The 27,985-nt window shown below is 46.4% G+C and overlaps 1 protein-coding gene across 1 annotated transcript in view; it reads right to left on the bottom strand.

Moving 5' to 3' along the window:
- The window catches only part of LOC144180237 (kin of IRRE-like protein 2), an 89,980-nt gene that overhangs the window by 8,310 nt on the left and 53,685 nt on the right, over positions 1-27,985 (bottom strand). The window contains exons 8-11 of the mRNA XM_077708615.1: positions 22,332-22,516; positions 16,244-16,422; positions 12,965-13,109; positions 12,635-12,745 (exon numbers count right to left, since the gene is read on the bottom strand). Coding sequence (XP_077564741.1) covers positions 12,635-12,745; positions 12,965-13,109; positions 16,244-16,422; positions 22,332-22,516 — 620 coding nt within the window. The remainder of the gene's footprint in view (positions 1-12,634; positions 12,746-12,964; positions 13,110-16,243; positions 16,423-22,331; positions 22,517-27,985) is intronic.

Genomic DNA, 27,985 nt, shown 5'->3' with positions numbered 1-27,985 from the left:
GATGAGCGTTTTCGCCTAGTTTTAAAGTGTTAACTGGAGTAAAGAGGTCAATTTGCAATTTTCATACATAAATTGAACATTTCTAATTCGTTCTTGCCGATCCCTCAACACAAGAAGACTTTCTGAAGTGTAACGACGGGCGACCAACCAAGAAATGGTTCGATGGGGGAAGTGACGGATTTGGACGACGACAACTAACAGAGAAGTTGCGGGGGCCAGAAGAAATCAAGTTCTGAAGTCTGAAGGTAATTTGCGCAGCCGAAAAACAGGCAGTGAAAACAACGAAAACCATATTTAAATGATCATGGCTTGGTAAACTTACAATACTGACCCAAAAATTTCTTCTGACCTGAACACAACTGAGTCTTCGGGCTTTATTTATTTAGGTCAGTGTTTTCATCTTTTGCCGTAGCTTCCACCCTAACTTTATCGCCTCTGTTTGACTTCGTGCGCTACCACAGATAGTAGCTCCAAAGAGGAATCGAGAAATATTTATCCGCGTTTCTTCTTTCGAAATGTGTGTTTTCTTCGCCCGTACGTGTTTCCTGTGGCCTGAGAGGTCAAACTTATACAAACCAAAGTTCAGAATGTACCAACCCGCCCAAAGAAGGGCCACACTGAGCTTTACTTGAAGATGCAGGGCATCTGTTTTTTCAGTGCTTCACCCCTTCTATGTGTTAGCGTTTTAATGAACCACAACACAAGACCGACCCTCTTAGATCAAGTGCATGTCATCGCTCGGAGGGAGCACGCCGTCCTGGTCACTGCCAGTGCCAACGTTGTTTTAAGACACGTCGCCTTTCTAAACACTGCAGAGACGTATCTCCATCATATTCAGCGCCGGATCTTCATTGAAAGTCTGCTTCCTAGAGGAGATTATCAAAACGAGTTTTGAAGCCTGTCTTGCTTCGCACTAGCGAAGAGCAATGCAAGAATTTTGTGTAAAAGAAAGTGTTACGGGTGTCCGAAGATGGAGAAAGCACTCTTTGCCTCCATAGCTCTGTAAAATCAACGAAGGAAAATTTGACATCCACATCAATGTAGCGTTACGGCTACAAAGGAAAGCTGTACAGATTTTCATTATCTAATGTTAAAACTAAGGTTAAAATCACAAATCTAACGTTAAAAGTACCCGTGTTGCACTTGCAAACAAAAATGTTCCCTGCATTGGTAATAAAAAACCAAGAAATGGGCCAAAGTATGACATTAAATTGTATTCTTTGGCAGACAGCAATGGGCGTAATTGACAAAGTGCCAGACATGAAGAACATGCTGCCCAAGGGGCCAAAAGGCGCCTGTTTTTGCGGCGGAATTAAACGTTGAACAAACAGTTAAAGCGGCACTTTGCAAGTGCAGACAGGGTGCCCTTGATGTGCGTAGTACCTGGATGAGGGCACAGAACAAGGACACTTTGACAAGGCACAATACAGGTGTTGCGGAGCGACCACCTCGTTGCGGGTGCGCCGCCATGAGACGGAGCCGTGAGACCCTCGAGCGAACCTTATTAATGACGATGACTGACTAATGTACAATGATGATGGATGGTACTGGTGCCCTAGAGCCAGGACCAGATCGTTTCGCTCCACTATTTCCAACATACTCCCGGCCCCAAACCAGATGTGAGAAACGTTAATATCTGTCAAATGTCTCCTGGCAAAAACATAGCACCACACTTCTACGCAAGAACACGACCTACAGGGTGGTTCAGGCTAGATTGCCTTTTCAGCCCTCTTGCATATTTCCTCCGTTTTAGGGGCGAAGCTCCTTAAGGCGTGGGTCTGTCCATCCTCGACGTATGTATGTAGCCACCTCTAGTTTAGTTCTTGGATTGTTTACTAGATGGCGGTACTTGTATATGATGAAAAGATGCGCTTGGATTGTTTACTAGATGGCGTGGCTACCTTTAGTTTAGTTCTTGGATTGTTTACTAGATGGCGGGGAGCGTTGTAATAAAATCCGTTCGCTGTTGGCGCGCGCTCGGAGTCGCCCGATGGATAAGGCTGCAGATGTGCTAGCCCGCGAGGCTGAAGCGCTCCGTGAAGCTGCGCGACGCCGCCGCCAAGATCATGCCGTACGAGAGCTGGAGGCCGAAGCGTGTCGTCTGGCTGCGCGACGACGCCGCCAAGATCCCAGCGTTCGAGAACGAGAGGCCCAAGCGTCACGGCAACGGCGCGAGGACCCTGCCGTACGCGAAGCGGCACGGCTGCGGCGCGAAGAGGATCTCCAAAACGTCAGAGAACGGGAAGCGGCGAGAAAGCGCGCGTATCGGCAGGCAGACCCCGACGCAGTGAGAGCTCGTGAGGCGTCTGCAAAACGCATCAGGCGAGCTCAGCCCCAAGGTGCCGACGCGCGGTTTAAGCGAGACTTTCTAGACGTTACGTTCGGACACAGATGTAGTGGGAGAACTTTCACTGAAGAGTCATGGTTTTACTGATGATTTCCCCTCAGGAGCTTCGCCCACTCATCATCATTCACCCCGTGGATAAGCTGTGAATTTTTTGTCGGGAAACCTTGAGCCTCATCTTGCAATTTTTTTGTTGAAACTGACTGCTGGGTTCCTTGACCAGTACCGTAGCATTGTATGGTTGTCCTGCTCGATTGATGCGCTGCCCTCTGACATTGGTCGAGGGCATCGAGAAGATACGACTTCACGGAGATATTACTTTTCGAAAATACTTCCTTCCGGATCCTCCATAGTCGTTCGCATTCCAAATTCCTCTTGGGCATATTTTTCGGGATCGTGCGCCGTAGACGACTGTTCCGAAGGTACAGAAACAGCTTCGTGAAGGGTCGTATTCGTGTCCCGGAGGCAGGCGTTACGAATGCCAGCGTTCCTGTCCGTTCTCTGAAGTACTTGCTCCTGAAGAACGCCGCACTTTGCTTGCTGGGGGAAAGGTGTCGGGGTTCGTTTCTGGGCTGGCCTTGCAGCGCCCATCCAAGCGTTTAGTGTTTAGGGCCACTAAACCGAACACCTCGTTTCACGGAATCGTGTCCCCGGTCGCTATTCTCCACAGTTGGTTGAAGCCTACTAGAAGGCGGATGCCTGGTTCTTCACATACCTCAGGAACCGCTGATTCATCTGCCTGACGATGGTCTAACTTTCATAGCCGTGCAGCAAAAGCGCCGTTGATGTCCGTATCCGCGACGCTTCGGCAAAGCGTGGGTGTAGTAAGTGCTTCGATCACTTGATGTGCATCGTTGAACTGGCTACAAAGTCACGCTCAACTTTTTTGCACTTTACGCGATTCACAAGGAACGGCTGATGCAAATGTATTGATAGCGAGGCTTCTCTCTCCCACGACTTTTAATTTTAACCTCGGAGCAAGGTCTTCTTTGATGAAAGTGTGCTGGCTTCCGCCGTCCAAAATCCTTCGTATGAATCGTGCATCGCAGGGACTGATGATCCACGACCGGAAGGTCTGGAGGTGGTCTCCTTCGTCCAGCTGGCAGCTAGATTCCGACTTGGTGGCCTGCGTCTGCACCGGTAGATTGGAGGTTGGGTCAGTGTGCTTCCCGTCTTTCTTGACTCTGCATGCATATTGTAGGTCGCACATGGCAGACGCATGTCTCCCCTTGCGCATCCTGCCTCATATATTTCACCGGCACTCCTTTGATCGATGGCCCACCATCCTGCATCTAAGCATCGCATAGCTTTTGCTAGCCGCCTTTTCTTTTCAGGGATGTCCAGAAAAGCGTGGCATGCCTCGGTAATGTGCTTTGCTGATTTGCAAAAAAAAACACTCATTACTTTCAGACATCGAAGCATGCGAGGCGTGAAGAACCGACGTTCACTGGCCGTTACGTTGGAGGGGTTTCTTGAATCTGTCGAAGTTTCCACAGGAGAACATCTCTATCTCTCGCCTCGACATCGATCCGCATGTACCCCAAAAGATGGTCCAGTTGTTGGCATGTCGTTACGTTTGCTTCACCAGACGACAATGCCGTGGCCGTTGATGTCTCCTGGAGGCGAACGTGTCGGTGACATGCCACAATGATCTCTTCGGAAAATTCCTCCCTCAACACGTCGTACAACATCGCAGAAAAACTGCTCGTTCGGACGCCCAACACGTTCAGACAGCGGACGTTCAGCTGAACGGAGTTGTATAGATTCCGCAGCTCTATCGTGTCAGATGCAGATGACACGTGCTGACCACCACGGAGCATTCGAAAATGCAGCTGTACAATCTGGCTAGGGTCGCTGAGCCTATCCTTGAGGATTTGAATGAAACTTTCGTAGCACGCCCTCGTTGTTGGAAGTCCGGCAATCGCATCTGCTGCTTCACCTTCCAGGTAGTTTCGGAGGTAGTAAAACTTGTCCGTTGTGCTGAGGGTCAAGTCCGTGTGGACTGCACGGCTAAACTGTTCCCAGAACGACGTCGATTGACACACGTCCATATAAAAAGGCTTGACGGTAGACGAGGGTCATAGGTATGGGACGGAGCTGTCGTTGGGGCACGTGACAGTATTCGCAGCCGAGGGAGCAGGTTGCCCCGTGCTGCTGATGCTAAGGGTTTGGAGCCGGCACGTTAGGTGAGTCAGAGCCACGAACGTTTGGTCGTTGTAGTGCGCCGCCGACTCGTACTCTCTTTCCAGCTCCTGGACAGGAATCGCGTCCTCGACTCGAACTTGCGAAGCTCGTCGCTGCTGGCCACGAGCCAATCTACCACGTCCACGATGGGTGTTCGGTCAGAGCAGCCGCTCTCAATGAGGGCTTTCGGGTAGACCAGGAATTTGGTAACCTGGGCTCGCCTAGCAGCCCGTTTCGCATACAGCTGGTCCATCGTTGAGGGAAAATTTCCAGCTTACTCGCTAGGCAGGCAGTGAGGTCAGCGCGTTGTCTCCCTGGGTGCGGTTCCGAGGAGGACGAAGTGCTGTACCGGTCGCTTTTCGGTGAAGCTCGCCGTCGCCGTCGCTCGTTGCCCACGTCGTTGGAAGCAACTCTTTTTTGGGGTTTCCGCACCATATGTTGCGCACTGACAACCTCGTTGCGGGTGCGCCACCAGGCAACGGAGCCGTAAGAACACCGCTCGAACCTCCTTAATGGCGGTGGCTGACTAATCAACAATAATGATGATGCTGGTGCCCTATAGCCAGGAGCCACGCCATCTTCCTTCACTATTTGCAACAACAGGTGAGTTGTTTGTCTAGTGCAAAGATACGTACGAGTAAAGGGCAACTCAAAGAACGAAGACATTGTAGGTCCAAGAGACATTTTATCTCAAAAAGGTTTCAGAACATAAGCTCAGGTTCATTTAAACTCATTTTAGCAAGGTGCACCAAAAGACGGGCTAGCTAAAAAAAAGGGAAATAAAGAAAGACAGTTATTTTCTAGACCTGCTTCGTAAAATGTACAATTCAAACAGACGGCATGCCGCCGTAAATAATATTTCAGCATGTCTGCTGGCTTGTCCACCTGTGGCCATCTGAATGGGCATCAGAGATTTATCATGCAGTGCCACTACTCAAAGCGCTCATGCCTGCGGAGGTGTGCACACACGGTAAAGGATGAGTGACATTCGAAATTTTTGTGGTGTGCTCTCCAATTAATGGAGCTGCTTTGTGTGTACCTGACGTCCCTGTATGTCAGAATACAGAATACATGGTGTTTTGTAGGTGCGGAAATGGGGAATTTCTAGAGCACCGCGCATCCTACCAACTGTACGGATCGGTAGCTTGGAAATACGACATGCGTTCGGAAGGCTTGTTGAGCTGTTTGGGCGTATTGAGGTGCTCTCATACGTCGAATATATTGTTCATTTCCAGTAGGATGAAGACCTGGCGTGGGAGCGTTTGAAGGTTGTCCAACATTTCTACAGTGCACACAAGGTCTAGTAGTCACTGCTGAGACGCCTGAAAAGGGAAATGCTTCAGTATTTAGACATTAAATTTGTGGTGGATGAATATAATACTGTCTCGTCGTACAAAACAAGAAAGGAACCTACATTTCCAGTGCACACGCTCCACTCTAATTTATTTAGGAGAGGCACTGATACAGATTCTTTTTTCCGACCTTAAAAACGTCATGCTACCACGGCACAGAACACCAACTTTACATCCCCTGGGAGCGTTTCCTATCCAGCGCTTACCCTTTAAGTGAAGGGACGTCCTCAGCTAAGAAGGTTTTTTTTCGCGAAATCCGAACAGTGAGCCAAAAAAGCATGGGTAAGAAAAAAATACCAGCATTCATTCGATGCCTTGAAAAAGTTTCAATAAGCTGACGAAAGCAGGAAAAAGCGTGCTGGGCGTAGTTTTTATACCAGCTTACGAGGCGACTCAACCGAATGAACCAGGATTACTGAAACTCGACGCTAAAAGCTCAACACCAGACAAAATGCCAAATAAACTGATCCAGCACTAAGGTCTGTTTACGAGATCGGAAGGGGAAAGCCACCGATTATCAAAGGCTTTTCCACTGCTGCATCGTCTTGTCGTCTGTTTCTTTGCTTTATTTTGTTTGTCCTCGACTGGGAATTACCCCGACTGCCAGTCTGGCCGAAATTTATTCCGCAGCTCCCCCGCAGTGAGGGGTCTCCTCTTCATGCACCTGCTCTACGCAAGTGCCGTCACTTCAATTACACTTTAAATATTTCTGGAAGGTGTGTATTACATTTGCTTGCACAAATATTTTCAGCGTACGGGACGAAAATGGTGCATTAAAAAGTGTCCAGGCAAACTTGCCCACAAGAAAAAACAGGTCCTGTAGATTAGTATGTCGACGTCGTACCACAGACAAATAATCAGGTAGAGTGGTGCGAGTAAAAAAGTGAATTATAAATGACAATCTTTGCATAGAACGGTAATACGTATCGGTGCCTGCGCGTCGTATACGGATGCGTGACTGCTTGATCGCAGCACTGTGACTGTGGTTGTCACGTAGAATATTTTCCGAGAAGATCATACCGGCGATTTTTGATGTTTCTAAGTACTTATTATCCCGATACGTAAGGTTCATGGTGCAACGAAAGTTCTTCAATTTCGGTCTAAAAAGAACTGCATTTGTTTTAATAATATTTATTTGATAGTTATGCTGTGTCGACGTCACGTGAATTATTTTTAAAAATAAATTTGCTGTGTTTTCGACTTCGGCACAGTTTAACGTGGAGAAAAAGATGCTAGCTTCATACGCATGCACAGATAGTTGCCGTCCTCGTAGATGTTTAAAAAGTTAAAAAGGAAACGCCTGAGGTACTGCCCTGAGGCACACCTTTATTTAATTTGTTTAAGATAAGAACGGTGATTGTTGACTTGAACAAATAGGTGCTCATGTCGTAAGTATGCCGTAATGAGGTTTGGTGCATGACCTCGAATGCCATATACCTCCAGCTTTTTAAGTAATATGAAATGTTGAATACAATCACATGCTTTCGCTAAATCTATATATACACCAAGGGCAAGCAGTTTCTTCTCACAGTTAATTATAATGACTCTTTCTGTACAAGTAAGGAAGATTCGGTGGACTTCTCTTTTCTGAAGGCAAATTGAGCAGGCGAAATTATACCGTGCTTTTCAAAGAAAATAGAGAGATGGCGGTGTACCCTTTTGAAAATATTTGCAAAACAGAAGAGTTCTGAAGTGAGCAAAATAATTACATTCTCTTTTTTGCGTGTATAACAGCAAGTTTTGCGATTTGCATCTGTTTAGGAAGTGTCGCACCATATATGCAGAGCTTTAAAATATGAGTTTAATAGGGATACGAAATGTCAAGCACACATTTAAGTGGCAGAATCTGTATACCCGGTAACCCTACAGATGGCGCTCAGCTGAACAATTACTACTGTGGTGTAGTTTAACGGTATAATCACTAAAGTAACATAGCCATATAGTGAACTTTATTCAAATACTCACTCTTACTCGACAGTTTTCGCGACCAAACCGAGGTTTCCTTGTATGGCTGCCGTGTAGATGCAGCAAGATATCGAAGACTGTTTCCCGATATGCCATCGCGCCGAAGCGCTTCTGTTGATAAATTTACCGCGGTATCTGTTCGCCTTACCTCCCCTTTCGCTAACATAGCTGGTATTGTATTGTGTGTTGGGGGGTGGGGGTGCAGGCAGGCAGGCTTGACGCGGTCAACGTTGTCGTAGAAGGTCTGGAGGGGGACGATCTCAACATGGACGTCTCAGGGCCCAGCCCAACCTGGCTGCTCCCATCCGTGGTCCAGCGGTTTAGGTTCCTGTAGTACCCTTGCTCATGAATCTAATACGGTATTTCTTAAAGCCTTTAATGAAAAAATGGAATTATAGGTACGGACGAGAAACCAAGATATAATCCTGTGTAAACCGCAATAATAGAGATTTCTTGCGCAACCAGCAGTAGTATTAGTACTGCACTAGCCGACCACAATTCAGAGCCCATCTACTCTGCAAAGATAGAAGGCAGCGAAGCTGTAGCCACGTTGGGTTTTGCTATGATGGCGTTTTGCAATAGTGAATTTATAACTGTTTTCGTTATTGGCTGATGCAAGCATAACAAGCGGGCAAATTACTCTTCATCCCGGAGGGATCCACAGCTATTGGATGAGGTATAAATGGAGGCGGCGACGGCGTCGACTGAATATTCGGTGGCAGCGGCTTCCCTTTGTTTTCGCGCCCATTTGGGCTTTACTGCGAACCGACGCTTCTTCATTTCCTAGTCTTATTGCTCCGAGTGAACGACATGCGACAAACCCATAGCGAGTTAAATATGCAACTGTCGATAACGGCGTCAGCGCCGTTACCATCTGATTACTCAATTTGTGAAAGAGACATCAGTGGTGGCGCGTGAGGAAGATAAAACTTGTGACAAAGGTGTCAGCGTTTGCATAAAGAATCGGAGAAGCGGTGCCGAGTGCTGTACTGTCTTCGGAAGGGAAACACAAGATTCCAACCATATATAGCTTCTCTTCAAAATACTGGTGCCACGAGAATGAGAACGCGTGATTGTTTATATTGTTTTTTGTGCGACTTTTTATGGCCTAAAACTGATTTTAACTCCGCACAATGCGGTATATACCCGCCATTTTTTGTTGCTGAGCCTAGTCTGAAATCCTCTACGCATTCACGGTTGTATGGTAGAACGTGGAAGAGGGTAAAAAGAGCATCTGCTTGTCGCGTTGTTTGGTTGCCGCGTTCTGATGACGCCTTGTATGCTGACTTGGCCTATTTTGTCGGCATCTGACCTTGTGACGTGCTACATGCTATGCAGATTGGATTCTTGATGCTTGGTCGCATGTTGCATTTGCCCAGTGTCATTGTTGACAAAACAGACATGCCGTTGCTATTTTCCTTGTTGGCATAAACTTTCACTGGGAGCACACTATAAGCCAAACTGCACTCTTAGAAAAAATTTAGCCTGGTTTTCCAAGCTGCAAACCACCCCATGTAAAATGTTTGGCATGTTTTGTTCTCCCATTCAGTTTTAAAGGAGCACTGACACCAATTTTCGGCGTTAATATTATTGCACAGTTCGCTTCCTTCACTCAACAGAATACCCTGGCAGAAATATGAGCGGCCTGCGACGCGAAGAACATAGTTCAATTGGATCGCATTTATCGCGCCGACGTATCAGCGCGCGGAGCGGCACTCAGCAAATGGACATCAGCGTGACATCACTCCAGGAGAGGAAAAAGAAGTGACGCGACAGCGCTCGAAATCGTGACGTCACTTCACGCGCACGGCCCCACGTGCGGCGAGCGGGCGCAACACCCTCTCAAGCGGGCGCCGGTGACGTCCGCACAAAGTGGTGAGGTCAAACCGGGAGGCTGTCATATGCGCCGTTCGGGATGAAAGCGGGGGAATTTGAAACAAACGATTTTCAGGCCGTTCAATGTAATTAACTATCGCGCGCTAAAGTATCTGAAGTGCTGTTTCAGGTTCGCCAGACCATTAAGCATCGATAAAAGCTATAAAAGTGTTACAATAAATTTTCGTGTCAGAGCTTCTTTAAGATAACTTTATTGGATGGCACCTCTGTTTTCTTGTTATGGTTAAGTATAAACAAGAAAGCACAAAGCCAGGACGAGCAGAGAAGCTCCTGGTACCCTACGTTATGGCACTGTAGGCTTAAAAACATGCAAATGACAATAATCTTGGGAAGGTGTACCCTTGTTCCTTAGAAACATCTGGGCATCGTATTGTTTCTTCGGGATTGCTGCAGGCCACCTGATACGAGAAAAGTTTAAATTTTTGTTTGTTTATCCCCGGCTTACACTGCCCGAATAATAAAACTATACTCAAAATAACCAGTGCGTTTGGACTTTTCAATAAACAGTTTTTAAAATATTTTTTTTTCAGACAACATGAGGTAGCAATGGGCGTAATACAACCGAAAAATCACCTTTTCTAAGAATAATGTCGGCTCTAATATTTGAACAGTTCACCTCGACTTTGAAGGGTTCCGCTCATTTAAGCTCCAGAAGTGCCACTTTCTGCTCGTAAACATTGGATTATTCATTTGCTAGCTACTTGGAAAATGTATCGAAGTACAATAACTTTTCACTTCACTCATTTCCCGACATTGTAGCTTATGCTCGCGAATATTGCATGCTGTCCTGTTTCCCTTTCCGGTCTCTATCGTGTGAAGGCTTGACAAAAAATTGTAATCAGCCTACTCAAAGTCACAAGTACAGGTAATGCTAGGAGTGGCATCGTCAGAATGGCTCACCGGTAACCTCGCCATTTCACTACTCCTTGCGACTTGAGGATTTCCTCTAAATATACAAGCACCCTTCAACTCTGGGAAAAACGATGAGCAGCAAAGCTGGGAGAAGTAAAATAAGTGCATGACACAAAGCCCGTTTGTTGTTTATGGTTGAGCATACTGCCTACCTACTTAGCTGGAAGAAACTTGGAAGGAATACGAAGGACACATGGGGCTGCCCGTTTCACTTGCCCATCGCAGACATCTTGCAGTCTGTGCAACACACTACCAAAAGCCGCTCGACCACGGGCGACAGCAGCCAGGTCGCATCGAACCGTGAGGCGTCCACGTTGAAATATCACCCCTACACAACTCCTATGTCAACGTTGAGCGCGTGAAGCCAGCCGACGCGTGCACCCCGCCCTCCCCGCAAAAGCGGCGAGGTGCGCGCGAGGACACCATTAACGGACATGTTGAGTTAAGCGGCTTCATGAGAACTGGGGTGATTCAACAAACAGATCTCTGGTGTGAAAATACTACAGCCCCATGCATAGCCCCTCCATTTCCCCCTCTACTGTCGAGTGTTTTGGCGCGCCCCAGAATAAACTAGAAGTCAAACGTCAAAGACGCAGCCTACAAAGTAACGTGACGTCCGCAGACGATTGTCCTGAAATTCTGCCATGGCGTCTGCTGTGCGCGCACGTATCTTGTAACGCCGTGGTTTCCAGAACCCTTGAAACAGAGAGAGGACATTGTCTATCAAACAGAATTAGTCTAGATAGTATAAATTAGTGACGGCCACGTGGAACACTTTCCTATCAGAGAAAATTGCCCGGTGCTGCATGTTGAGGAGGAGGAAACGTTGCCTATGCTTCAAACAGAGGACAAGAATTCAAGGCGGGTTCACCCTTAAGTACCAAACCTACACAACACAAATCCAAAGGTGCAGTTCATGGCAATAGTTTTACCCATACCAACACGTTGCCCGCTAATAAAGCTCCTTTTTGAGCACGCTAACTAGAGCACGTGCTTCTATGCCGGGAAATTTGCGTTCCACGCACAGATGCTATAAAATACGTTCCGGGGCTTTACCATCCGTAATAACGTTATTGGAATTTTAAACATCCTGGTTCTTACCTTGCTGATGCAAGTAAAAACAAACATAGAAAGAACACAGAACCTGCGTCTCATATTTGTGTGTCGCCTGGAGCTACGTATATTGCAAGTTTTGGCGACTTCCGCTTAGCCGTACAAGGTAAATGTGTTGCTCATCATAATTTATAACCACTATTGAAAGGCCGGGCGTTTATTGAAATAATTAGGCAGTGACATTTATTTACTACAGGCAATGACCGATGATGTAGTTTATTAGTGTTTTTGTAGTTCACTAACGCGTTTTAAAACGCGGTGTACGCGTAATGGCAGAAAGGCTAAACCATTCTAACTTGTCAGCATTGACAATGCAATAAATGTGTCGTTTCTACAATCTGCCTCTAGCATTTTCTCTGCAACCATTTGAACAATACTTCTTATAACTTTAGTTTTTCTAAAACTTCGTGTTGCATTCTTTGTGTGCTGATGACCTATCTATATAAACCATTTTTAGAGGTCCTCGAAAAAAGAGCAAAATATTGCTGTGACGTCTTTCAACCCATAACTACACTTTTAATCAGTTTAATCAATTATACCAAAACATCTTCTACTATCATACGCTCTTTCATCTTTCAACTGTTATTGACCTCGAGAAGTGATTTTGGTACCCAATAATGCAGATTTTATCGTTGAGCTTACGAGGGTTACGTTAGCAAAATCCGAGTCACCTTGCAATCAACATACCTCCCCGCAAACTTATATATTACGTGCTGAGAGGTATAGACAAACACAAGTAAATAGACCAAGCATAGAAGAAAGACAAATAACTTATATAATTGGCTTGCAGTGTTGTATTCACATTTGAATTTTAAACAAATTGGGGACACATTTTTGGTGCCGTTTCTAATTAAAGAGTTAAACTGACCTCTAACACAGGCTTTATATCCCAGAAAGCACAGTAACGCCAGCCCGAAGAGAAGAAGGATGATGGCGGCAGCAGCAATCACTGAAATGAGTATTGTCGTTTCTGGCTCCTCTGCAAGAAAAATAGAGAAAAGAGATGATATATTCTTGTAATACATGAAGACCCTTATCAACTGGGTTAAGGTGAACTTAGATACGCATTGAGGCCTAGATAGCTGAAATGCTTAAATACGGCAAGCTTCAAATGTGCTAACAAGATAACATGTAGGTTCTGTGTTGCAACAAATTATTGCAACTGTCTGTAACATTTTTAGAAAAAAAAAATTTTCACCATTCATGCTCTTCACTTTTAAGGCAACAGAAGAGGAAGCACGGCCCCATCCGTTGTCCACAGATAGCGTGAAGGTGCGAGTGTCATTGAGTTCAACTTTCTCTATTCGTAAACGACACGCGTAGCCGTCTTCGATACCTTGGACCTGCGGGTGGGAAAAGCACAGAAATGCGGTTCTCAAGGCGAGATTTTTTCTCAGGTAGTAAAAAATAAAACGCGACTAAGGTACAGTGACACCATTTCAATAAAACGCGAAAGTCCACGCACCAAAAAGCCGAAAAAGGTGCAGGGATCACAAGAAAACCTAACTGAGCCCTAACTTTCAAATCATCTCTAATATGTCCACAAAAAAACACGAACACGCACACGGTCGCCACTAGAATGATAACTTATTTGCCGGCCTGCTCTTCACGGGATTTGAAGGAGGTCCAAACAGGTTTTTAATGGCCAGACCACACGGAAATGGTGTGAATGGAGTTAATTGTTCGCAGCTCGAACACTCACGTGAGGCAGCTCACATCCTACTTTTCAAGGTGGTTTGAAAAACAGGTTCTAATAGGTTTTAAATTCAATGCACTCTAGAATACCAGAAAGAATAATCAGGTAAAAAGACCCCCAAGCTTGTATTGACAACGCAGTCGTGTAAAGCGCAAAAAATTAGACAAAGGACGAAGTAGGATGACAGGGGAACATCTACTTCCATCCTCCTAGTCCCTTTAGTCCTCCGTTTATCATCGGGATAATATTTTGCGCATCACCTATCTACGAAGCAGTACCAACTTGCCCAGAAGTCCGCCTTCACAACTTGTATTGAAAAGTTCTATTCAAGCAATCAAAAATGGTTTCGGTGGCGACAACTGACATTTAATGCCTTGTCTTACTTTTTTATGTATTTACAATATGGCTGTCTTGCTTCCGTAATTTAATATTTTCTCCTCAAAATTTGTAAGTGATCGCCGTAGCCAACCTTATCCTTGCAATTTGTGGAACCGTCGCACTGCGCCTGATCCCGGCCTGCGCAATTTTTTAAACGTATCTAGTATGGGGTTAAGGTTGTGGTGTAATGATTGAAATTAGTAGTTATTTCTTAAACGAGGGCTATTCCAGGGTTCTGTATTTCGTGTGTTTAATGGTCCAGTTGAACTTGCTAGCAGAGCTGATTGATTGATTGTGGGGTTTAACGCGCCGACGCAACGCAGGCGATGAGGCACGCCGTAGTGGAGGGCTCAGGATTAATTTTTACCAGCTAGGGATCTTTGACGTGCGCCGAAATCTCGTACACACGGGCGTTTTTGCTTTTCGCCTCCATCAGAAAAGCGGCCACCGCGGCCGGGAATCGAACCCGCGACCTCGTGCTCAGCATCGCAACGCCTTAGCCACTGAGCCACCGCGGCGGGTTGCTAGCAGAGCTGTGTACTTTAAAAATTGCTTCGACGCTCCGGATGAAAAAGAGAAACAACGTAAAATGTAGAAATGGTACACTTGCTACAACTCCATACGAGAAAATATTTATTCAGTCGGGGACAAATAATGCACACCTGAAACCACGCGAATCTTTTTTAAATGCGAATGCATTTCTTAGTCGGGGGTTGTCGTGCTCCATCGGCGTATGCCCGCAGGTGTAAGGCCGAGCGCTCGTGCACGCGTGCCTCGAGTGCACGTTCGTCCAACTAAGCATACCCACTTAGGGAGATTGGCCAACATATAACTCCAGCGTTCGCCGTATGGTGGAGCCACTTGCTCGGAACGAGAAAGACGCGTCATAGCGTACGCCCCTCGTTCGTTCGTCTTCGTGTCGCCGTGCGTATGTGCGCTGTACCGTAGAAGAGCCGCGACTTCAATGTCGAAGCTGCTGTAGGTTATCATTGAATCCCCCTGGCCAGGCCGAGGATAGTTCGCACGGCCGTGGAAGAAGCCGCGATCCGAGAGGCTCAGCGTGCGAAGCATCCGCTGGAGACGTTAAGTCGCTTTTGCAGAGTGGCGCACGAAAATGTCGGCCAAAACGACGGGCTCACTCTGGCCTTGTTCAACATAAGGTCCTTCAAATGCCATGCGGCTGACGCCAACCACGACACCATTAATAATAATTACTCACACCGCACTCATCGGTGCACCCAATGCATTCGCATTTCCGCACGATCTCCTTCGGGGAGGTGGGGGGATTTTTTTTGTAATGATTAAATTCTTACTATATTTGTTCTTGTTGCGGTCACCCAGACTAATGTACAATAAAAAAGGTGCCACTCAAGCAATGCATGCTACTGTTTTCTGTTTACGTTTGTTGGCCGGAGCATATTGGTGCGGCCCAACGCTCCAGTTGCTGCTGAAGGTTTTCTAGAAATGTCTTTGTTATGTTGTCCTAGCTAAGGCGGGCAGAAAATGTCACGCCAAGAATTTTAATGCCTTTACTATTTCAGCTCTGCAACTGAAATATTTAATGACGAGATTAATTTAGCTGGTTCTTGTTTCGCACGAATAAAGCTTCACTTTAAACTATCGTTGTCGTAACACGGGGGTGAGCAGGATATTTCTGCTTAATTTTGGACGTCAATGCAGACCTCTCCAAATCCAAAGTGCTTCGGAAGTGTCTAGATTGCAATAGAATGAATGTCGGCGTCGTAAAGTAAGGGACCCAGTTTCGATTTGGACCACTACAAACGCTTTTTTCTTTCACTTTACCCTCAATTATCATCATCGTCTGGTAAAGTTGGCTTTCCTGCAGCGCGTTTTCATAGTGACATAAGCCATCAGTGAAACATATAAAGTTTCGTTTAATAAATCCAGGTACGTGGACAGGTAACTACCTGGTACCTATACATAAAAAGAACGGGCACGCAGTGCCTAGTAAGGACTAGAAAGGTAACACATAAATATGTAGAGAATAACCGAGAAGCAAAGGCAAAACTGTAATAAGAAAGAAGCAACGCGGACGGGCCTAATTAAAGGCAGCGAAAATCACTGTTTTTTGTTGGCTGCGCGCGCAAAAAAAATGGACAGCAGGTTCACTTCTATTTATTCTGCCGTGAATCTTTGGCGCTCAGCGGTGGCGGAGGCATGTGACAAAGTATTTACGTACTTAAAACTGATCATGCTCGCTGCAACTACAGATAGCTGGCGCAAAAGAATTTGTGCAGAATAAAAACTGAGAAAAGATTTACCCAACCTACGCATGCTCGGTGCAAATATACGCAAGAGTTAGCATGTATAAATACCGCCTGCTTGTCTGTGCCCACAAAAATAAAGCAACACTGAGGTTTGGTGTTTTTCTTATGTTCTTACCGCAGCTATGGGCTGAGCCAGGAAGCGTCCCAGTTTGTCGCCTGCTTTCAGCCGCGACGAGTCCCAACTCCACACAGCTTCCACTGCTTTTGGGTCGGAGTAGAAAGAGATGCTTATTACGACCTCGTCCTTAACAGTCGCCTCTTGCGTGTTTCTGCTCTCGAACATCTGCGGCGGGCCTGCACGAAACGGGCGGGAACTATTTTCCCCTCATATACAACGATCCCTTGTTAGAAATGTACGTCTTGCACAGAGCACACTGCACACTATTCCTACTAAATCTAGCCTCATCGAATCTCAAGTGGTTTGTGGTGTGGACCATAGAGTTCATCACTAGCTCAGCTAGAGTGCAATCTGCCGCTAGTGTCAACTTAATTCTGTGGAGGCGGTCCATGCCTCCATGGGTGCCGCCATACCGTGTAGGTCGGCCGGATTTCTGGCTTGGAAATAGCCGGTAATGGCTTTGTGGCTACGCAAATTAAGCTTATGTTAAACAAACTGCTGCCAAAAGTGCCACCGTTAACAAATTTTACTTTGTGTAAAATACTGTGTCGGATTCCTTAGGTTGGCAAATAACTTTGCTGGTTATAAAGAAAAAAAAAGCGGTAGCCCTGCATTTTGTTCACTCCGCCAGACACAGGGGGCCGTCCGAGATATATTTATAAATTATTAGATACTCCAAACGTCATGATGCTTGCCACGTGTTTTTTGTAATATTTAGCGCGGAAAAAGGTATTTAGATTGTCTTAAATTGTGTTATTTCTTCCTCTCAATACGCAATTCATTATCGTCTGCTGCGTTTATTTCCAGGCGAAGCAGATGCAACAGCTAGAGATGCAAAAGTTATGCCGCAGCGTTTCATTTATTTGTGTCGTCCAAGCAGATATCAATAAACCAAGAGGCGAAGCCTATTACTGCAAGTAAAACTTTAGGCACACGCGAAACATTATAAAATTGCATGAATGCTTTAAGTAGCAAATAAACCCCGGCTTGTCGAGTCGCCATGCCTGCTACTTCATTGCGCCTGTCTGAGGTAGTGCATGCCTCAAGGGTTAACCCCTTGCAGCGACGGCGGCAAGCGACGCGAAAGTCGTAACTTAGTGGTTACAGCAAACAAATTTTCTGGGCGCAACGACGAGCGAAAAAAGTCTATACACAGGCAGCCAAGGCTGTCGCCATCGTTTGCTTTTTGCCGGCCAGAAGAAGTCCACAAGCGAGCAGCAGCGACGAATAACGGCGACGGAGGACATTGGCGGCAGTGTATTAATTTTTTTCGCTTGTGACTGTCGACCACACTATCTAGCTGTTTGTTTTACCTGTTGAGCTTGCCACCGTCACTGCATGTTGTCATTCCTTCGTCTTAAGTAATACCTGCTAACGCGAGCACAAGCGATAAGTGCTAACCACGCTACTATTTAGACATATCTATGATGACCATTGAATGCCAGGAAGTGGCATGCTGAAAACAGAAAGGCATACCGAAAATAGAGCTAACAAACACTTTGAAAGTCCAATTCATAGAATTTTGCACTAGCCACTTGCAGCCAATCAGATTAGCACGGTACCCAGGCTGTGGCGGCATGCGATTGAAGCGACAGTTTCTAATCTAGGTAATATTGAGGAACTCTATGGTGTGGACAGTTTTTCATTTTTAAAACGATGTCCTCTCATGGGCTACTCAAACGCAAGAATTTTGGTCTCTGCGTGCAATGCAAGGTGCGAGTTCTAATCGGTGCAGTTCTCCCCCATGTTCAGTGTGCAATGTTGTCATCCTGTGTTTAATATCTTATTTTGGATTGGAATTTCCAGTCATGCGCGTCCGCTGTCGTTTCCTGTCATTACCCCAAATCGAAATCACAGAAACCAAGCATCCTAGCATTTGGGAAACGCCCCAGACTATACCCCTAAGCGCAAGTGCCGACTCCTTTTTATAGCCAGATCAAGAGACAATACTTTGTGTTCATTGTACGCAGATCAGTGATGGTGACGTGATGATAGTTCCATCTACGTGTTTTATTTCCAATGGAGCCGTCATTTCTGCATGTCTTGTCTGATTCACACAAAGCTGTGCCATGCTCGTGGTTGCCAATGGTACTTCCGAGCCGATACGGCTCCACGAAGGCGCCTTTGTCGCTTTTGTTGTGAATGGTAACGCTCTGTCCCTCGTTCCCCTCAGCACTGCATTCCCCGTTGCGCGGACTTCAGATTCTGGACAATCACTTTCCGCACTTGCGGCCACCATCAGCACAGACGTCACAGGAATCGAAACAGAACTGCTCCTTGAGCCCCAGGATAAACACAAAGACACCTTCGACTGCTTTTCCGACAAGCTAGTACAAACATCCGTGTCAGCGCATCGTATTGAGACTTACGAGACTCAATGTGTTCGTCGACGACCGTACCGTGTTTCTTCACCATAATGAAAAGTCATTGAAGAAAACGTTTTGGACATGATTCACCACAGCATTATTCGCCCGGGTTTGAGACCGTAGTCTTCCCTTCCTCCGTTGACTTGGTGAGAAAGAGGTATGGTTTACTAGGTTTTTTATGGACTATAGGACTTCGAATATTGTCACCCGGAAGGATTCTACCCAATGCGGCGCATTGATGCTGCACTAGACTGTTTACAAGGGGCTGAATATTTCTCGAGCTTGGACATACCATATGGCCATTGGCTGATACCTATGCACGAGTCTGACGAAGAGAAGTGTTGACTTGTACGAATTCTACGTAATGCCTTTTAGATTCTGCAACGCCCCTGCAACATTCGAGCGCATGAAAGGCACAGCCGTCGGGGTCTTAAATAGAAGAAATGCTTATTTTACTTCGAATATATCGTAATTTTTTCTTAGAGTTTTTCTGAACATCTCTGACGTTTTGACGTGCTGTTGATTAGTCTGGCTACCACCAACCTGACTTCAAACACTAAGAAAGGTCAATACGCCAGGAAATTCATCGCGGTCTTTGGTCACATCGTCAGCAAGAAGGCTATCCGGCCCGATCCATGCAAAATGTTTACGCTCGCAATTTTTTCTCGCCCTCAAAGCCAAAAAACCCTTCGAAGTTTCCTCGGTCTGGCATCATATTTTCTTCGGTTTGTCCGTAATTTTGCCACCCTGGCCTCGCCCCTCAACAAGCAACTGTATTACAGAATCTACTTCACCTGGACTGATGACGGCAAAAAAGCTTTTCAAAACCTCAAGCAGGAACTAACTTCCGGGCCTGTACTATACCATTTCGGTCAGACACAAAACCAGACATACTTCACACCGATGCTAGTGGTAATGGCATCAGCGCCGTCTCTATGCAGCGCGATGCTTCGTTCGCAAGAGGCGTGGCCTGTGCCAGTCGCTCTCTGTGAAGCTCAGAACAGAACCACACGATCCCTGAGCAAGACTGTCTGGCAGTCGTGTGGCCTGAACAAAAATTCCGGTCATATCTCTAAGGCCGACATTTCACAGTCGTTACCGACCCACACGCACTGTGTTGGCTGTCTTCGTCGAAGAAACGATCGGGATGATTTGGTCGGTTGGTGGCGCACTTGCAAAAGTTCGACCTTACTGTAACGCACAAGCCTTCACTAAAGCACATCGACGCAGACGCGCTTTCAAAGCTCCTGCTCTGCAGTCTTCGGATGACCTGGCGCCACTCTCCCGTGCGCCCTATTTGCCTACTGAACTTATCGATGTGACGAGTGAAAATGTTTGCGCCACGGTCGGCCATAAGCGCGCCCGCAACTCCTTCCGAGGATTAAAAGATCGGCTCACCATTTCCCTTAACCACCACATGGCCACTTACGCCGCCAACTACGGAATTTCCGGCTCGTTGCTTGCGCACTGCCCGTATCAGCTACCTTAACAATGGTGACAGATGGGTTCCGGTTCTGCCTAATTCCCTCCGTTCAAGCATCCAGTGAGCTTTTCACGATTACGCAACCACCGCCCACCCTGGATTTGACAAGACGTATGAGCGCGGTCGAGGTCGCTTCTTTTTGCCGGGACCATCTACTAGTTCCGCGAAATACGTGGCCTCTTGCCCGCCCTCTCAAGAGCGAAAGCAATGTACGCCCCCACCTGTCGGTCCATTCCACCCTTTCCTATGCCCAGCTACACGCTTTGAAGTGGTCGGTATTGACCTTTACGGTCCATTGCCTGTGCCAGGCGCGGGTCACAGCTGGATTGCCACGGCCGTGTACTATCGAACTCGCTACGCGGAAACAGCTCCACTTTGTTCGGCTAGCGCTGGTGACGTCCTCCCTTTTTCTTACACAATATTCTGACACGCCATGGAGCACCTCGCGTCCTTCTAAGTGACATTGCCAATAGCTTCCTGGCGAGAATCGTTTGCAATGTACTTCAAGCTTCTAAAACCTCCCACAAAATGACATCGAGTTACCGTCCACAAACCAACGGCGCTACGGAACGCTCTCATCGCATTTTCTGACACGCTCTCAATTTATATACATCCTGATAGCAGAAATTGGGACACTCTTCAACATTTTGTTTCATTCGCCTTTAATTACGCAGCTCAAAACATTACAAAATAACCCCATTGTACCTTGTGTGCAGTCGTAGCCCTTCGCACACCTTCGATACCTGTGTATTCACTGGTCATTTCTCATCTGCTACATCGCCTCCTCAACAATTCGCTTCTCGCATCGAACATTGCACCAGCTTGCTCGTATGCGCACTCAAGCCAGTCAACACGTCCGCAAACAGCGCTATGATGCTGCTGATCGATATATTTATTTCTATCCTGGTGATGAAGTTTTGTTTGTACACCAGTACAAACCAAAACCAAACCAAACCAAAAGTACAAAGTATACGAGGAGCTTCTTGAGTAAAAAAAACGAAATATGGATCCGCGGACATGGGCCGGCAGCTCTGAAATATGCTGTAATAACTACCGTTCCTAAACCAGGGAAAGACCTGTCAGAAATGGCCAATCTTCGACCTATCTCACTTACGGCTACCCTCTGTAAGATAATAGAACGGATCGCAGTGACCAGACTGAATTACCACCTCGAGGAGGAAGCTGAGTATTTCCACCACTGTCAAACTGGGTTCCGGCACAATTTGGAAACGCATGATTCGCTGTTCTCCTGCGGCGTATTCTACGGAAAACGCCTGCAAGCGCCCGCACGCCATGGTTGCGCTGCATCTCTGCAAAGCCTACGAGACTGTTGCTCACGCAGCTGTTTTTCAGGCTCTGGCGGGCGCCTACCCGGGCAAGAAATTGAACAATTTTGTCAGAAGTTTCTGTGCTAACCGGACTTTTGAGATGTACTCTGGACTCCACTACACTCTATACTTTGACAACCGTTCAGGAGCACCCACTGGGGGCCATCCTATCGCCCACTTTTTTCAATTTGGTCATGACTAAGCTTTGTGCGAGGTGTTGCAGCTGTCTCCGGCGTCCATGTCACGGCATATGCCGATGATGTCACCATATGGACCAAGGCTGCGTGTCATTCCTCGACAAAAAGCGCTGTGCGTAGTCTGCAGCAAGCTCTTGACACATTAACCAGTCTCATCCCCGCGACCGGAAGGGAGTTTTTTTTTTTACCAAAACCAACTTTATCATTATTAGTGGTAGGCCAGAGAAGCAAGACCCAGTTTCTCACCACGCCGGGTCAAACACTTCAGCGTACCCCAAACCGTTGTTTGAGAGTGCCGGGAATTCCAGTCAACGAGTCCGGAAGAGCTTCAGAATGGCTTCGACAGTTGAAGACGCAATGGACCCCTCTGCTAAGCTTAATTTCGAAGGACTTCGGATACCTTCGGTGGAGCGTCCCAAAACATACTTTCTTTTGCTTTAATTTCTCTATCAAATTTATGCTATATCGAACTATTTTACAATCCTCGCGCTGTTCGATATAAGGGGGCTTTACTGCAGAAGTGGATGGCTAAGCCTGCAGAAGTGGATGGCTAAGCTTAATTGCACAGCCAGCGGTGAAAACTTAACACTAATAGGCATTTCGTCGCGCAAGCAAGAAGCCTCCCCATACAGGCCTAGGCAAGTCTAAAAGCCCAGTCTACAAAGCATGCTGAAAAATAGCGCAACCACTGTGCATGGAGCGCTCTCGCACCTTGGACGTCAATGCGAACTTCCTTCGAGTGCTCGTGGTAGGTCTTGCCCTTTAAGAAGCTGCTGGCTTCACAGCGGTAGGCGGTTTGGAGCGAGTAGCTGACGTTGGGCATTAGAACCGTGGCGCCATTGCCTATTGGCTTCCACACGTTACGGTCGTGACCATCTTGCTGTTGCCAGCTTACACTGAAAGAAGCCAAAGCGGGCTAAGATTACAACAATGGTCGTAAACATGGTTGTTTTTATATATTTGCAGATAAACATCACAGCACACATTAAGGGTTCAGCGGTAATTTTACATGAAGGACATTTTCAACACAAAAACGGCCCTTCTAATTTTCCACCACTCACTGTACGTACATATTCCTTTCGTCTGGCAGGGACTAACCGCTTGTGTGACATGATAAATTACTGAACTACGAGGCACATTGCTTTCGTCAAACTACTGAACAACGAGGCACATAGTTTTCATCCCAGAGTGTCAACTTGTGCAACCCAGAGAGTAGACACCTGGGAGATATTTTTGTGCCGCCGCTTGGGTTTCCAGTAGAGTGAACACATTACCGCAGTGTTAACCCAGTTCTCCGTCCACAACTTGCAGCACAGGAAATATACCTTAGTTTCCCTCAAATCGTGTAACCAGGGTTCGCTGGTTTTATTTTTTTTAAAGTGAAACCACTGACAAACCATTTGAAAAAAGGGGCAAACGAATTTACAAGTTAGGTTATCGCACTAAGTCTTCACTGTAGCCATTTGGACGGCAAAGTTATTTAGATATTCGTTGATTCTGTTTGGCGGTCGTTGCCTCAGCTGTGTTTGCACCATAAAAAGTCCAACTATCACTATGACACATTGATAAGCCCTCAGTGATAAGCCCCAGATTTCAAATAGAAAACTGGAGCTTCTGCTACTTTGACTGCACGACCCTAATAATGCGCGTGAAGCATTCCAGTCAAACCTCACCTAAAAACATTGGGGCCGTTTCCGCAACTGAGGTGTGAAGACCGAGAAAACAGCGAGCTGGTGTTCTTCACTAGCTTTCACTTGGCTTTTCTTAGGTCTGCCCGTTTCTTTAGAGCAAGATGGGTAAAAAGCTTTCTTTATGTAAACTGAGTTAAATTAAAGTCCACAATTCATACTCCTGAAGTCCAAAATCCAAAGTGCCGAATTCCGAAGCCAAAGTCTAAAGCCAACGCCCGCGCTACAGACCCTAAGGAAATGATATGCGCCAAGAATTGCGATTACATCGCAACCGGATAAACGCCGATATCAAAACTCGAGGTACTCGCGTTAGATCCAAAGGGAAGCGCTCTTTCTCTTGAGTCCCGCACCTCCAACACCTGCGTAGAGGCTCATTGCCTCCTGCACAATTTCCCTCGCACAGCTTGGCCTAGAATGTTCCACTTTTCCGCTTCGCCGAGCGGCGTTTTCTGTTAACTTTTTGCACTGTCTTAAATCAAGCTAAACAGCTCTACTGTTCAAATATTCTGCATCTGTGATGTAGGTAAATGAGTGGCATATGGCTTCCACCGTAGTCATGACGTACACGCTGCTCCACAGAGTTTTCGCTGAAGTCTACCTACCAGCTGATACATTCCTTTCTCGTTTTGAATGCCAGGCACTCTAAGACAATGAACTTTACAGGTATATGTATGACCGACTACACTCCAATGGCGCTTTTTTTACAAGATGAACGGAATAGAATAAAAATTGAAAGCCTTATTTCATACAGCGAGGAAGATGGCTGAAACACGAAGCATTATCCCATGCAACCTGAAGGTAAGTGAAAGTCTGAAGTCCAAATAGATTCTACCATTTCGGATAAGCGCAATCAGATAGACATTGGCTTCATAACGCGAGGGACGCCGGTTGGATTCAGGCCACTAAAATCAGTTTTCTCTTGAGGTGCTCGATGTGCCTTCGCTGATCATCATCATCGCTATGGGAAAGTTGTTGTGGAAGACTGACTTCGCTGCAGTACGTTTAGGCAAGACATGGAACGCCATCAGTAAGGCATAGAAGGATTCTTTTAAATCACACGCAGGCAATTTGCGGCGCGAAATGCAGCAAATGTTGCGGACAGACTGCTATGAGATTGTGTTCGTTGTCCGAAGCAAAAAATACCATTGACAAGGCCTAACGGTGCGGATTGAAACTTTGGAAACTTCCTGGCGTGCACGCATTCGCCATACGTTTCCAGGCCAATCCTAAGCCTACTGGACCACAAAAAATTCAAAGGATAAGCTTTTCCTTTAAAGGTGACAAAAATACTTTTATAACACTCAGAAAGAAATCTGTTTGTTCTTGCGTTCTGGCATGAAACATTTTTGCCTAACTCGGGACGTAAGCTAGTGCATTGAATTTTTCGCGACCTGCGTGTTTCCGGCTTGGCCTAGAAAATATTGACAAAGACTGTACATAAGTGGCCTGAAAAGATAAGTTCTGCCAGGGTAATGGTAAAAGGCGAGGTCTCGATTTCTTTAAAATTTCCCATTTCCATTATTGTGATGTTTGGGCAGGAATAGGGGTCTCGAGCATCAACGGTTCGTGTTTTTGGTATCTCGAATTTTGCGCTTTTGTTGAAACCTGCAATTACCCCAGTATTCGCACTCATACATCTGCGCTCAGAAAAACGGATACCGCAACCGCGATCCACTCGGCAGTTCCCTAAATTTAGGCCGTAGCTTCTTCTAACGTATGTGAAGTAGGCTAACGCTGACGCGTTTTCGCTAATCGTTCTGTCCCCCAAGCAGGCAAAGAGCACTTTTTTTCAAATCAAGCAATTACAGGTTATGTGAGACGATGGCTCGCGGGAAGGGCTTCTGATTGCCGCGTCAGAAGCAGCAGAGCAAACGTTTGATTCTCAGAACTTTACAACCACGAAAACACTTTAGAGACGATAGTATTCCTTTGGCTCCCAAAACGATGCATTTTCGGTATGTTTCCTTCCCCCTGTCTGCTTATCTGTCTGCCTGTTACAAAAATCTCAACGCGTTCTACGTCGCCGGCGACGTAGAACGCGTAATGTAAACTCTTACATTAATCTCTTCCTTTCGGCGCTGCAAGAAATTTTTAAAGCGAAGCTGTTTCATCCTCTCCTTTCCGCCTTCCAAACGTGCTGTGGCTGCTTTGGTATACCTCTGGCGCCCCATGTGCTCGTCGCTTGGCGCATCGCGGCCTGCGACGTGGAGCCAGCGTTATATTACTCTTCGTGGGCCCACTCATGGACGAATAGAAACAGAACGGGAAAGTATGAACCGGAACACGCAAAAACAAATTATATGGACCGTGGAGATAAAATAATGGCTCGCAAATTGTATATTTACAACTCATTTTCAATCTTCGTTACTGCGATGAAGTTACGCGACAATTTCGCTTGCGCGGAAAGAAATCGCACTATTTGGGTGTCCTGGTTCTTATTTTCGAGTTCGCGTTTCATTTCTCTATGACTGTAAACCATGTGCTTTGCGGTTGCAGTTGGCGCTTTAACAGAGCGTAGGTCACAGAAACGTCTGGACTACCCCTCCAAGCGTGGTACAGACCGATAATGCAGTTCACTCCAAGATGTGGTGCACCAAAACGACGCGCGCTGTTCATGCAAGACGACAACCACTGCGACCACTACGCTGGGCCGTAGCGAGGGGGACAAATTATGAATGCCTATCACACGAACACACGAAGAAGCATGCCCAGGTGTCCAGATCTGACAGACTGGTGGGGTCTGTTGGTCTCGGTGCAGAATGAAACAGGCGGTCTGTCAGATGTCTCTGCGCCTGATTTCGGCATGCTTCTTGCCAGTCGGACAGAATACTTGTTAGGTTACCTGAAGAGCGAGTGCGGACAGCAAGGGGTATTTCACACTCTTCCGCTTCCGTGCTATTCTCGTTGCGTACTGTAGCTGATGCAGTTGCGTCAGTCGGCCACTGCTGCTGCCTATGCAATTACGGCTGCAGCATTGGCATACCGAGTGTTGGGGGTACTGTCTTATATTTGGTTCGAGGTGTTAGTCTGCAGCGCGCGGTGAACGCTATGGCGTTCAGGGCGCACATTTCTGGGAATGGTTGTTACTGTGAAACCAGCTGTCATTTTCGGGGCCATTAGTTTCTCTCCCAAGAGCAAAACTCCAATGTCGAGTACCGCAATTATATGAGGACGTGATTCCCTCTATAGTGCGTTTCAACCTTTCCATTTGATTGTCTTTTTGTGCTTCAATTAATGCTGTCATCGTGTCGTGCAGGCCTAACTGCAATAGCAGGTTTGTTGAGGCGTAGATAAAGATTCCGATTGCCCCTTTTACTGGGGTGAGGATTAGGATGTCCAGCTACTTTGTTTCTGCCTGAGTGAGTCGCTGATAAGGTTCCCAGCAGGTTATGCGGCTTACGATTAGAGTCTGCATGAGGCGTAGCACATCCGGTTCCTTTAATCCATAACAGTGGTAGGGTATCGTTTGGATCATGTAGAATACTTCATTTATTTACGTTTTAAAGAAGTGCGAAGGTGCACGTGACTTTCGCACTTGTTTGAACGTGCAGTCCTAGCACCCGTAGCCTGCGTAGTCTGTTCACGGGCTGGCTCTCTACAGTGAATGTAATGTCTGGTGGTGGGTCGGTTTTTCCGCAGAATTTTCTAACTGTGAGCAGTTCCGCCTTTTGTGCTGCGTACGCTACGACCATGTTTTTGCATTGCCGGTTGACGTGAGCTCCGGCCTTTAAAGCTTCTTGCATTTCTGCGTTCGAGCAGCTGGTTTGCCATCTCAAATTATCATTCAGCGCGTGCTTGTCCCCAGTATGCCTTGAAAGAAGGGGAGTGGCAGTCGGCTCATCCCTATGTTAGATAGCATCGCAGAAAGAACCGACAACAGCGGGGTGCCTTTTCTTGCGAGGGGAATGGCTTCTGAAAGAAAGTTCTGCACTGCTATTATTGCTCTGCGATCCGTGAGGAATGCTTTTGTGTGCTTAGGAGGGACGGGTTTGCCGCCGGCTTGTCGAGTACAAGATCGAGGGCTACATTGTTAGCTTGCATTTTGGGAAGATATATGTGCGCCGATGATAGCGGGAACTTGGCGTTGTGGATACACAAAGCATTTTCTGCACACTTGCGCATAAGGCTGTTTTGCATTATTTTCATAGATTCTACTGAAACGTCCCCAAAATAGTTTTCCAGCGCTACCAATGCTGTTCAAGGGCGTATGCCGCGGAACTGTTTTTTTTGTGCACTGATATATTATTTATAACAGCTATTTCAATACCAGAAAGGGTAAACAAATTCTACGGAGGCACGATGCACTAATGATGCAATTGTCCTTCTAAAGTGTCGATAAAGCAATATGTGTACGGGGATAGCGTTCTTTTTCCTATTACGTGCGCATCAGTTAACACCCATCGAATAATTCTGTGATAGTATACTTTTTATATACAATGTGAAGAAGGACAGCCCCTAGGGCCGATCATTCATCTTGTTCGAACATAAGCACAGCATTATTAATAACGGAATTAACAGAAGCATGGAACAATTACAGGATGTTTCCATGGTTGGTACGATAATACGACCCATTGTACGATAAGAAAAAAAGACCCACAGGTACGATTATACGATTTATTGAGATCCATCAATCTAGAGTGGGAAATGAGGCGCACTCTTGCAGCTTGCATGGAT

The sequence above is a fragment of the Haemaphysalis longicornis genome, unplaced genomic scaffold (assembly GCF_048455015.1).
Source record: "Haemaphysalis longicornis isolate Haplotype H1 unplaced genomic scaffold, Haemaphysalis longicornis Haplotype H1 scaffold_4, whole genome shotgun sequence".
Taxonomy (NCBI): Eukaryota; Metazoa; Arthropoda; class Arachnida; order Ixodida; family Ixodidae; genus Haemaphysalis; species Haemaphysalis longicornis.
The sequence above is the reverse complement of the archived record's forward strand: the minus strand, read 5'-3'. Positions and strand labels throughout refer to the sequence as shown.